The sequence below is a fragment of the Anomaloglossus baeobatrachus genome, chromosome 4 (genome assembly GCF_048569485.1).
Source record: "Anomaloglossus baeobatrachus isolate aAnoBae1 chromosome 4, aAnoBae1.hap1, whole genome shotgun sequence".
Classification (NCBI taxonomy): Eukaryota; Metazoa; Chordata; class Amphibia; order Anura; family Aromobatidae; genus Anomaloglossus; species Anomaloglossus baeobatrachus.
The window spans coordinates 40,874,417-40,888,385 of record NC_134356.1 but is presented as its reverse complement, the minus strand read 5'-3'; the positions used below and the strand labels follow the sequence as shown (position 1 = coordinate 40,888,385).

General features: G+C 42.4%; 1 protein-coding gene across 2 annotated transcripts in view; it reads right to left on the bottom strand.

Moving 5' to 3' along the window:
* TSPAN9 (tetraspanin 9) overlaps positions 1-13,969 on the bottom strand; it is a 634,531-nt gene that overhangs the window by 19,606 nt on the left and 600,956 nt on the right. For both annotated transcript variants that reach the window (XM_075344268.1, XM_075344267.1), the window contains 3 exons: positions 8,675-8,776; positions 8,449-8,580; positions 5,434-5,517 (listed from right to left, as the gene is read on the bottom strand). In XM_075344268.1, coding sequence (XP_075200383.1) covers positions 5,434-5,517; positions 8,449-8,580; positions 8,675-8,776 — 318 coding nt within the window. The remainder of the gene's footprint in view (positions 1-5,433; positions 5,518-8,448; positions 8,581-8,674; positions 8,777-13,969) is intronic.

Below are 13,969 nucleotides of genomic sequence, written 5' to 3'. Positions count from 1 at the left end.
AGCATCTGTTGTAGCAAATGAAAAACAGTTATTTATCAAATGCTCTTTATCACACAAAGTAATTGGGTCTTTTTAGCAATGGTGGACTATGAAGCAGGTGCCAATACATGTGCACTGTGTGCATGATTGTCGCAGCTCCGAGGTGAAGCAGCGTCTACCATAACTCTTCAAAGAAACCCGCTTCTATCTTTAGAAAATGTATCAGAGGAAAAGTTCATCATTGTAAAGGTTAAACGAGGCATACATTACCCCTCCGCCAGCCGCGGGGACACGTCTGACCGTCTTATGCTTCATATACATTTTACACCACAGGTATTTGGGTTTAAATAAAGCTTAATTGAGCTTATACACAATAAAAAGTGAGCGGCTTTAGGCAAATTTCCGACCGTGCTTGCTCCATTGAGGCCAGATTTAAGCAAAGTTAAATGACGCTATCTGCAGAGGTGCTGTAAACCCGACCAACCGGGAAGTAACGCCACATACTGCCACATAAATACACCCGCAATATATTGCTATTAAATGTAACACTGTCACAATATTGCACTGGAATCTTTATTTTTTAAATGTATCAATTTCTTAACAAATATTTAAAAAAGCGACAGTATAATACCTTCACCTAGTTTGGTTTATAGGGCATTCATTATATAGCTCCGACATTAGATGTCGCCGCTAAGGACCCTGAAGGGCAGCTATATTTCAGGGAACAATTTGCAAGAAGAGAGACAAAGTGACCTATTTAAAAAAAATAAAAATGATAATACGTAAGTCAGCAACTTTGTAACGACGACTCTACAGGGACACGGCTATATTTGCCCTTAAGACTGAGCGATGAAAGAGCTATAATGGGGGAAGGTATAATACCCAACATATAATAATAGATAATCAGGACATTATTATGTAGGAAATCTATCTATCCCTCTATTTATCTATCTATCTATCTATCTATCTATCTATCTATCTATCTATCTATCTATCAAATTGAAAGAACCTTTGTTGGCAGGACTCAATACACATTAGTTTTGCCAAAGCAGGTCTACACTAGGGAATAGGCACTGTGGGGATGATGGGTAGGGACTGTAGGATAGATGGATGGGAGCACATCCAGGATGGGGACTGTAGGAAGGATACATGGGGGCACATCCAGAGTGGGGGCTGTAGGAATCATGGATGGGTATGCATCTAGGGTGGGGACTATAGGTAGGATGGATGGGGGCACATCCAGGGTGGGGACCGTAGGAAGGATGGATGGTGGCACATCCAGGGTGGGGACCGTAGGAAGGATGGATGGGGACACATCCAGGGTGGGGACTGTAGGAACGATGGATGGTGGCACATCCAGGGTGGGAACTGTAGGAACGATGGATAAGGGAACATCCAGGACAGGGACTGTAGGAAGGATGGATGGTGGCACATCCAGAGTGGGGACTGTAGGAAGGATGGATGGGGCACATACAGGGTGGGGACTGTAGGAAGGATGGATGGGGCACATACAGGGTGGGGACTGTAGGAAGGATGGATGGGGCACATACAGGGTGGGGACTGTAGGAACGATGGATAAGGGAACATCCAGGGTGGGGACTGTAGGAAGGATGGATGGGGCAGATCCAGGGCACGGACTGTAGGAAGAATGGGTGGGGGCACATCCAGTGCAGGGACTATAGGAAGGATGGGTGGGGGCACATCCAGGGCAGGGACTGTAAGAAGGATGGGTGGGGGCACATCCAGGGTGGGGACTGTAGGAAGAATGGATGAGGGCACATCCAGGGTGGGGACTGTAGGAAGGATGGATGGGGACACATCCCGGGTGGGGACTGTAGGACTGATGGATGGGGACAGATCCAGGGTGGGGACTGTAGGAAGGATGGATGGGGGCAGATCCAGGGTGGGGACTGTAGGATGGATGGATGGGGGCACATCCAGGGAAGGGACTGTAGGAAGGATGGATGGAGGCACATCCAAGGTAGGGCTGTAGGAAGGATGGATGGGGTCACATCCAGGGTGGGGACTGTAGGAAGGATGGATGGGGACACATCCCGGGTGGGGACTGTAGGAAGGATGGATGGGGTCACATCCAGGGTGGGGACTGTAGGAAGGATGGATGGGGCACATCCAAGGTAGGGCTGTAGGAAGGATGGATGGGGTCACATCCAGGGTGGGGACTGTAGGAAGGATAGATGGGGCACATCCAAGGTGGGGACTGTATGAAGAATGGATGTGGGCACATCCAGGGCAGGAACTGTAGGAAAGATGGGTGGGGACACATTCCGGGTGGGGACTGTAGGAAAGATGGGTGGGGGCAGATCCAGGGTGGGGGCTGTATATCTATCTATCTATCTATCTATCTATTCATCCATCACTCCCTTTATCTGTCCATCCATCATCACAGTGAACAAGTATCGGACCATTTTGGTTTCCTTTCTATAAACCCCACCTGGGAATATATTTAATATCCCATCTTTGTCCTATAACTGATCGCCCGGTGTTCGTACAGCAGCTGTTGCTGGATATAATCTGAAATTATATCTGCAGAGAGTAACAACCACTTTATCGCTCGCCCTAAACTGATTTCTCTGAGAAAACCCAACGTTCTATAAATGGAGCCTTTACTAGGGAGGTTATATTAGATATCTTTTACTTTTAACATTTTCAGCTCTGGACTCTCCGTATTACAGGCTGTGTATACCTTTGCATGAAATTTCTTTTGCTTCCGTTCTAATTAGTATTTATTATACCTGTCTTTCCCCATTCTGCTGCTGAGTGTCTGTTAGGCCTTGTTCAGACGTCCATGTTCCTTCTATATTTTCCACGGATACACAACCATATTTTCTTCTGAGTGCTGCCCGTGGAAAAAACTGACAGCGCTCGGACCAGTCCAGATTAATATTAACATATTCATTATAATTACTTTATATTAATGTTAATTGTATCACTTAATATTGAGCACAACTAAGTATGGTGACATCCTCCTATATACTGTATGAGCCCACACACAGCCCCTATATGCAGCATGAGCCCTTACATAGCTCCCTATATACACTGTGAGCCCTCATATAGTCCTCTATATACACTGAGCCTTCAGATCGACCCCTACATACAGCACGAGTCCCCCATATAGCCACCCTATATACAGTATGATCTGTCACATAGCTCGCTATATACAGGATGAGCCCTCACATATCTCACTATATACAGGTTGACCATTCAAATAGCTCACTATATACAGGATGAGCTCTCACATAGGTCCCTATATAGAGTATGAACCCTTACATTGCCACCTAAACACAGTATCTTCCAATATACAGTATGAACCCCCCCATAGCGCTCTATTTACAGTATGAGCCCTCACATAGCTCACTATAGATAGGATAAGCTCACACATAGCCTCATATATAAAGGATGAGGCCTCACATGGCCTCTCCATACACAGTATGAGCCCCCACATAGCTCCCTATACAACGTTTGAGCCCCCACATAGCCTCTCTATATACAGTATAAGCTCCCACATAGCTCCCAATATACAGAATGAGCCTCACATAGCTCTCTATTTATAGTAGAAGCCCCCACATAGCTCCTTATATAAAGGATGAGCCCCACACAGCTCTCCCTATATACAATAGGAGCCCACACACAGCTCCTCCTATATACAGAATGAGCCCCGACACAGCCTTCCTACATACAGTCTGAGCCCCCACATAGCTCCGTATATAAAGGAAGAGCTCTCACATAGCCTCTCTATAAACAGTATCAGCCCTCACATAGCCTCCTATGTAAAGGATGAGCATTTACATAGCCCCCTACATACATAATGAGCCCTCACATAGCCTCTTATATACAGTATCCACAACCTGTCTCCTCCCTACATCTCTGACCTAGTCTCCCGGTACAGTATGAGCCCACACATAGCTCCCTACATACAGTATGAGCCCCCACACAGCTCCCCCTATATCCAGTATAAGCCCCCACATAGCTTCCTGTATATACAGTATGGGCCCCCACATAGGTTCCCACATACAGTATGAGCCCCCACATAGCTCACCTATATAAAGTATGAGCCACACACAGCTCCCTACATACAGTATGAGCCCTCACATCGCTCCCCTATATACATTATGAGCCCACACACAGCCCTCTACACAGTATGAACCCTGAAATAGCTCCCCCTATATACAGTAAGAGCCCTCACATATCTTCCCTAGATACAGTATGAGCCCACACCAAGCTCCTCCTATATACAGTATGACCCCCGACACAGCCTCCTTACACACAGTATGAGCATCCACATAGCTCCCCATATAAAGGAAGAACCCTCACACAGCCTCTCTATATACAGTATGAGCCCTCACATAGCCTCCCTATGTAAAGGATGAGCCCTCACATAGACCCCTACATACAGGATGAGCCCTCACATAGCCTCTTATACACAGTATGAGCCCTCACATAGCCCCCTACATAGAGGATGAGTCCTCACATAGCCCCCTACATAGAGGATGAGTCCTCACATAGCCCCCTACATAGATGATGAGTCCTCACATAGCCCCCTACATACAGGATGAGCCCTCACATAGCCTCTTATACACAGTATGAGCCCTCACATAGCCCCCTACATAGAAGATGAGTCCTCACATAGCCTCCCCATGTAAAGGAAGAGCCCTCACATAGCCTCTTATACACAGTATGAGCCCTCACATAGCCCCCTACATACAGGATGAGCCCTCACATAGCCTTCTATACACAGGATGAAGCCCTCACATAGCCTCCCCATGTAAAAGAAGAGCCCTCACTTAGCTACCCTATATACGGTAAGAGCCCCCACATAGCCCCCTACATACAGGATGAGCCCTCACATAGCCTCCCCATGTAAAAGAAGAGGCCTCACATAGCCTCCCCATGTAAAGGAAGAGCCCTCACATAGCCTCTTATACACAGTATGAGCCCTCACATAGCCCCCTACATACAGGATGAGCCCTCACATAGCCTTCTATACACAGGATGAAACCCTCACATAGCCTCCCCATGTAAAAGAAGAGCCCTCACATAGCTACCCTATATACGGTATGAGCCCCCACATAGCCCCCTACATACAGGATGAGCCCTCACATAGCCTCCCCATGTAAAAGAAGAGCCCTCACATAGCTACCCTATATACGGTATGAGCCCCCACATAGCCCCCTACATACAGGATGAGCCCTCACATAATCCTCTATTTACCGGCACACATCTCACACACCTCTGCCCCCGGCCACTGGAGGTGATTGGCTTAAAATGAGCTCTAAAAGGAGTTTTCTTCTTCTAAACCGTTTGGCACCCATTGTTGTCAGAGCCTTAACCTATGGGAGGTTTTTTTTGGCATTGTGAAAGACAAGTTGACCGTGCGTGAAATACAATGTGCAATTATCAGTATTGGACATGGTAATAAAAAATCAGCTTACATACCTGTATTATGAGGACGCACATCCCAATTGTCCCAAGGACAAGCTTGTTGTCAACAAACCACATCTTCACTTTCTCATAACAACCCTACCGACCAAAGCAAACATCAAAGTTAATTGATATAAGATGTTATGTTTCTCTGTGGGAATATGCCGTCATCCTTGAACTGTTTCATTTTCTAGTACTTACAAATAAGCAAAGTCTTAAAATGCTAAAGAAAATGGCAAATCTTCAAAGAACAAATATACCCAAGAGTTGAAAAGAGTTGAAAAAGTATAGAAAAATAGCCAAATATTACTTAGCTTTTATATACTTGGCTTACGGGATTTAGTTGTGCTGTTGACAGCGCTAAAGGCCCCCATACACATTAGATAAAAGCTGGTCTGATCTGCCGATTTGGGCAAGATCTGATTGGTATATATATATATATATATATATATATATATATATATATATATATATATATATATATACCAAAGACTTTCAACTATTCCCTGACACATTATTGAGGGGATGAAGGATCCAGTGGTTTATTCAGAGGGATAATAAGCCACCGCCAATAATTGTGAAAGCAGCTTCCTCATAGAGCAGTGTTCCCAAATTCTTGGAACTCTTGGCTTGGCCAAGCTCTCCTGTTTCCTCTTGGCTTATCCCTTATCAATGTCCCACACGGGAACACTTATTGACCACCCTATTGTGAAACATTTGGGAAAACCTAGAGGTCAGTCAACCAGAATTTTGGATTGAACTTTTGGAACTCTTGGCTCGGCCAAGCTCCTGTTTCTTCTATGACAGTGTTCCCAAACTCCAGTCTTCAAAGCCCACCGTATAGCCGATCTTGGAATCATATCCTGTGTATATGATTAAATTTTCACCTGTGTAATCCAAAGAAATCCTGAAAACATGATCTGTGAGTAGGCCTTGAGGACTGTAGTTTGGGAAAACTGTCATAGAGGACACAGGAGAGCTTGGCCGAGCCAAGAGTTCCAAAAACTCAATCCAATATTCTGGTTGACTGGCCTCTATGTTTTCACAAACGTTTCCCAATAGGGTGTTAAATGAGTGTTCCCGAGTTGGACATTTAGAGGGGACATGCCATAAACTCAATAAACCTTGAGATTAACCAGTTGGACCTGAACCATCCACTAGAAAAGGGACCTGGCGAGCAAGGTCAGGTACGAAGAGGTGGCCTGACTTCCATTCTCTTCCATGAAAGCTCTAAAAACTGCTTAGCAATATTCAGAGATCTTCTACAAGTGAATGGAGAGAACTACAGATTTGAAACCACCTCATCATTCCTTTCTTGATTGACCATTATTCCTCCATCCTCCAGTAATACTACTTGTGAGAGAACCTGGCACATTGTACATATAGTCCAGTCAGTGGGCTGTGTGTTATATAGCAGTGAAAGGTGAGAAGGTTGCAGAGATAACTGTCAATCATGAAATAGGTCGGCCCACTGGACTCCTAGGCACGTAAACTGATTATAAAAACCAACAAGCTCAAAAAAAAGGTTGGAGACTAGAGTTGAGGAAGTACCTAACTATTCGTACTCGTTATACTCATAACGAGTACTGTCTAATACTCGCGTATTCATTCCGAATAGCATGTGCAATGCAAGTAAATGGGGAATGCTCGCAATGTAATGAGTAACCCGAATGCCGCACTAATAGTACGGCATTCAGGTTACTCGTTACATTACGAGTTTTCCCCATTGGCTTGCATTGCATACGCTACTCGGAACGAATATGCGAGTATTAGACAGTACTCGTTATGAGTATAGCGAGTACAAATAGTTAGGTACTCGCTCAACTCTGAGACCCAAGTTGATGACACAAAGATGATAATATTTTATTCTTTAAAAATAGATTAACAAAATATGTCTTATCAGTAGAGATTTTTGATTTTTTTTTTTTGGTCTCCAGATGTTAATTGGTCAAAAGTTCATAATTTTTGATGAGTTTCATGGTGGGCAAAATCTAGATACAGATCATCCAACATGTCATGTGGACTGCAGTTTCTAAGGGCTAAGCATAGTAACAAAAAGGAGACAGTTGCACTCTGTAGTACTAATTTATATGGAACAATGAATATGGAAATATAGACATGGGGATAGGAACCCAACAAAAAGAGGTAGCCTTGCCATGGGCTGTTGGGCTCACATAAAACTGGCCATTCATTTTTGGGTGCTAAGTATCTCAATTTTGACATGTTTTTCAAAGCAGTAATGCATGTCTATATTACCATATACATTGTTCCACATATCTTAGCACTACAGAGTGCAACTATCTCCTTTTTGCTACTATGTGTCATATTCAGTTTGCACCTGTTCACATTATAAAAGTAGGATGTGCCATCAGTCTTTTTCTTACATTACAGACTCATGCCTTTTGATTGAGCACTCCTGCTCTTCAGCCTGAGGAGATTTTAATTCTCCACTTGCAGGTTCCTGTTTGCCCATAAATTGTAGGTTTTTTAACCCAGAGAGGCATTATTTTGATAGGGACTCAACAAAACGAGGTCACCTTGCCGCTGGCTGTTGGGCTCACATAAAAATGGGCATTTTTGTGTGCTACGTATCTCAATTTTTACATGTTTTTCATAGCAGCATTGCTTGTCTATATTTCTATATTCATGGTTCCACATATTTTAGCACTACAGAGTGCAACTGTCTCTTTTTTGTTACTGTTTTTCATGTTCAGTTTGCACCTGTTCACATTATAAAGGTAGGATGTGTCATCAGTCTTTTTCTTAGATCTAAGGGCTTAGCATGTCCTGGCTGCAGGTCTCCTGACCTAAACTCAGCTGCATCATATAAGTTCAGGTCTGGAGACTGGATAAAGTTCATGCTTGGACAGAGTTTCATGGACGTCTGCGTGAGCCCTTAATGACATTGAGGGTCCCATTACTTTGGACCTCAGCACAGATGTAGAGAGCTGGGCTAGGCACAGAGAGGTTGGAGTCTGACCGCACTGTCACAAGAACTTTTTTAAGGTATCATATGAAAATTTTACTCACTGTCCTCCAAACTAAACTGGTCGAATTATGGCCACAATCCTGAGAGTTTTCCATGCAGCATCGATCTGGAACGGTGTTCTCTCCCAGCACCGGATACCAATCAGTATAATCCGTCACTCCACAACAATGCATCTGAAATCAACCCGAAAAAAAACAGATTACTATCTCCCAAATGTGCACCATAACGTACAATAGGCAATACACACCAGAAGTCCAAAAACCTTACTTCAGCCTGAATAATGTTCCAAGCGTTCTTCAGCCCGACATTATTTTCTGTATTGTAAAGCAATAAACCATCCTTCAGATCCTGCTTGGCATTCTCATCGACCTAGAAGAGAAAGAACGAAAAACTTAAGGCTGGAATTCAATTTTTTAGGAAAAAGAATTGTTTTTTGTTTTTTTTTTTAACGCCTCCTGACATTTTCCAAAAAGATATGATAAAAGTGGGTAGAGTTTGACAGAGGCACATTGCCCCAAAATGACACAAATTATTGCACAAATCTACACCAATTCATATCTGGCTTATATTTCACTTTTTGATTGATTGATAACGCTTCTTAACAAATTTGGCGCATCTATCTTTAGCAGACTGCCATTGAGGAGCCACAGTAGAGGACTTGAAGTTAAGAGAACTATCGATTTGGTAGAAAAACGATCCCGCGGATGCTCAATCCCAGATTTCATAAAACTTTACTTTTTATTGGTGTATTAAAATCTCCATAAAAAAATGACAGTAACGGTCCTACACGTTTCGGCAAAATACCTTAATCATGGTATAACGCTTCTTAAGAAGTTTTGCTCATCTATCTTGAGTGTACTGCCATTGAGGAGCCAGAGTAGAGGACTTGATGTTACACTTTAGAGAAGTCTATGAGCAACTAGTACTACCCCTCTGGACAGCGTAAAGTTTGGGGTGAGGAACTGGCCAAAGGTTCTGGGTTCTGAAAAGAGGGTGAAGGGGGGGGAATAATTCAATTATGAAGTCCTCGGTGGTAAGGCCCAGCACTATAGGAGTCCAATTTGATCTACACCATAGGGCTCCCTCTCTTTTACGTAAGCCACTGGGTCATTTCTGTCAATGTAAGTTCTTAAAAAAAAAAATCGCTGTCTATATTTTACCTTCGGATATCAATTATGTCCAAAGGAGGTGAGCTAGCTGATTGGATGCCGGGGGAGCAGGTGTTACGTCACCGCCGGAGTCTGCTCCAGCGACTTCTGCTCCGATCGCCAGGCAACGCCGTGTTCCTGCCGTGGATGGTGCTGGTGATGGGAGAGAAGTCGATGCCAGCGGCACCAGTGGGCGCAGGCTCTGATCATCCACTGGGCTGGGTTAGCTTGGGATCTGCAGTACCGCTGGCTACTGTGGGTGGCATGTGTCTTCCAGCTGAAGTTGCCAGCGTTCAGCTACAGCCAATGGGAAGACACCACACCCTTCTTATTTCCCCTCCTGTCACATGATTACTGCCAGATATAGTTCTGATTTTCCTGGCTCCTGTTACGTCCTATTCTGTTGGTGATTCCTGTGTTGACTTCTGCGTGTTTTTGACTACCCTTCTGCCTACTGTTTTTGTACCTTGCTGCCCGACCTGGATCTGACCTCTGCTACGTTTGCTGACTACGTCACTGCCTGCCAATTCTGTCCCTGTTCCGCAATTCCTGGTTTGACCCTGCCTGACTATTACTCTCATCGGACTGCAGCCTTCCACAGGTAGTGATCTCCAGGGTCCTGTGTAATTCCAAATCCCTGTATAGGGGTTAAAGGGTTTCAGGGTTCTGGGGGTCCTACTTGGTGAGTGGCTTCCCTCTAGCCTGTCCATTACAGCCCATCTGAGTCTGTGGATCCAGGCAGGCGTTACAGCAGGCGACGACATCGCTGGAACGGCACCTTCACTGGAGGTGAGTATAAGTTATTACTTTACATGGTTGAAATATAGAGACTGAGAATCAGTTGTACGAGTGGTGGACAGCCACTTAAGGGACAATTCCGCTCAAATAACTAAGCAGTGTACGAATAGTGGACAACCCCTTTAAGGTAGCCCCAAAGAGGACAATTCTACATATATGACCAAACAGATGCAACTCAGGGCTGTCTACTTTCTTCTGGGATTGTGTTCTCTCTTTTGGGTCTGTCTTCACTCTTCTAGGCCTGTCTTCACTCTTCTGGGCCTGTCTTTCTTTTTGCTCTGTCTTTTCATTTTTGGCTGTCTTCTCTCTTTTGAGCCTGACCTCTCTTTTGGCTCTGTCTTCTCTCTTTTGGCCTGTCTTCCCTCTTTTCTGGGCCTGTCTTCCCTCTTTTCTGGGCCTGTCTTCTCTCTTTTCTGGGCCTGTCTTCTCTCTTTTTTTCCTGGGCCTGTCTTCTCTCTTTTGGCCCTGTCTTCTCTCTTTTGGACCTGTCTTCTCTCTTTAATGAAGTGTCCTGCTGTTCTTTAACTTTTTAGCTGCCTGGACACTTCCTTATTAAACCACAATTAGGGCTTATTTTTGGACTAGGGATTATTTTTAAGCATACTCCAAAAAGATGAAAAATTCCTGCTAGGAGTTATTTTCGGGGTAGGTCTTATTTTCCGTGAAACACGGTAGCAGTTCTTCTATCTTGGACTTCCGATAAGGTTTCCAAATGATAGACAAAATATGAAGTCAATGGGAGTGCACTAGAGAAGAAGCTGACCAAAACAGATATGGCTACTGTTAAGGATAAATATATATTAAACTCAGGACACCCTTTATTTTTGGTGTTAATCCATAAACTACAAGAAAGAGCACTTATCACATTTATGCATGACATGAACAAGCGTTCGATTTTAATGGATGTGCAATACTTATTGTTCCCTTCGGGGGCAGTGCAGGGTAACTGCATCTCCTGCAGATTATTCCTTTGTGCCCCAGTGAGATACTCTATGATCCTCTTATTTTTTAGGACACTCTTCTAACAAACCTCTTTTATTTTTTTTTATTTATTTTTTAATTTATTTCTACTTCGCCCTGACCTGTTAATGGCCGGTTAGGTCAGCATTATAAATAAAAAGTGGCCTTGAATTGATAAATGGGAGTGATCTGATTTATATACAGGATTCGGATTTACAGTCAATCATTGGTTCCCAAAACAAATTCATCACTTAATGTTATGGTGAAAAAAAACGAGAAAACAAATAATACAGCTAAAAATATGACCGGATTTACAAGCGCAGTATGAAAAAAAAAAATCCGCACAGATCGACCTTTACACAACTTGACAAAGTCAAATATATGAGCTGTGACCGCGTGAATACTTTCCACAATGGGTTTTTAAAATAACTGGTTGCTTAAAAGAGGGCAACGGTTCATCCAAAATTGTATGTAACCTACATATCTTCTCGGCTAATGCTCTCAATTGCAGCGTCGTCAAAGGAGTGTTTCTCAATTAATGTGCAGTGGAGCGTGCTTAATGCAAGGTCTGTGAACCAAGCGCTTCTGATATGAAAAACCAATTGTGCATTCCTCTCAACTTGTGGACAATAAACATCTGGATTTTATGAAGTCCGTGTTTCATTATTATTTTATTAATTTTTTTTTTAGAATCCATTTTCTGGGGAAAACTTGTAAAATCGAATTAATTGAGGAGTAATGGGAAATATTTGCATAGTTCAAAGTAATATCTTAAGCAAATGTTTCATGAGAAAAGTCAGCTTTTTATTATAATTTTTAAAGGTGTTTTTTGTATTTATCCATATATAGTTTTGACATTTTCTGCAGCTTATTTTTCAGATTTACTGTATAGACTGGGACATGATAAGTAGAGACAACTCACTATAGAGTGTCAGTTTTAACAGCTATTCTAGATGCCTAGATAAGATGCCCCTTTTTTGTTTATCCATATATAGTTTTGACATTTTCTGTTCTCTACAGCTAATTTTTCAGCTTTACTGTGTAGACTGACATATAAGCAGAGACAACTCACTATAAAGTGACAGTTTTAACAGCCAGTCTAGATGCCTAGATAAGGTGCCCTTTTTAATTTATCCATATATAGTTTTGAAACTCTTCATTGCAGCTCATTTTCAGCTTTAACGTGTAGACTGTGACATGATAAGCAGAGACAACTCATTATAGAATGACAGGTTTAACAGCCATTCATCTAGAATGGCTGTTAAAACTGTCACTCTATTGTGAGTTGTCTCTGTTATGTGCCCTTTTTAATTTATCCATATATAGTTTTGATTACTCTGTTCTCTGCAGCTCATTTTTTTAGCTTTACTGCATAGACTGTGACATAAAAGTAGACAACTAACTATAGAGTGACAGTTTTAATAGCCATTCTAGATGCCTAGATAAGGTGCCTTTTTAATTTATCCATATATAGTTTTGACACTATCTCTCTCTACAGCTCATTTTTCAGCTTTACCGTGTAGACTGTGACATAAAAGCAGAGACAACTCACTATAGAGTGACAGTTTTAATGGCCATTCTAGATGCCTAGATAAGGTGCCCTTTTTTAATATTTCCATATATAGTTTTGCCGCTCTCTGTTCTCCGCAGCTCATTTTTCAGCTTTACTGTGCAGCCTGTGACATAAAAACAGAGACAACTCACTATAAAGTGACAGGTTTAACAGCCATTCATCTAGAATGGCTGTTAAAACTGTCACTCTATTGTGAGTTGTCTTTGTTGTTATGTGCCCTTTTTAATTTATCCATATATATTTTTGATTACTCTTTTCTCTGCAGCTCATTTTTTAGCTTTACTGTGTAGACTGTGACATAAAAGCAGAGACAACTCACTATAGAGTGACAGTTTTAATGGCCATTCTAGATGCCTAGATAAGGTGCCCTTTTTTAATATTTCCATATATAGTTTTGCCGCTCTCTGTTCTCCGCAGCTCATTTTTCAGCTTTACTGTGCAGCCTGTGACATAAAAACAGAGACAACTCACTATAAAGTGACAGGTTTAACAGCCATTCATCTAGAATGGCTGTTAAAACTGTCACTCTATTGTGAGTTGTCTTTGTTGTTATGTGCCCTTTTTAATTTATCCATATATATTTTTGATTACTCTGTTCTCTGCAGCTCATCTTTTAGCTTTACTGTGTAGACTGTGACATAAAAGCAGAGACAACTCACTACAGAGTGACAGTTTTAATGGTCATTCTAGATGCCTAGATAAGGTGCCATTTTTTTTTATTTACCCATATATAGTTATGACACTATCTGTTCTCTGCAACTCATTTTTCAGCTTTACAGTGTAGACTATGACATGATAAGTGGAGGCAACTCATTATAGAGCGACAGGTTTAACAACTATTCTAGATGCCTAGATAAGGTGCCATTTTTAAAATGTATCCATATATAGTTTTGACTCTGTTCTCTGCAGCTCATTTTTCAGCTTTACAGTGTAGACTAGGACATGATATGCAGACAACTCACTATAGGGTGACAGTTTTAACAGCCATTATAGATGCCTAGATAAGGTGCCATTTTTTTAGTTTATCCATATATAATTTTGACACTCTGTTCTCTGCAACTCATTTTTAGCTTGACTGTGACA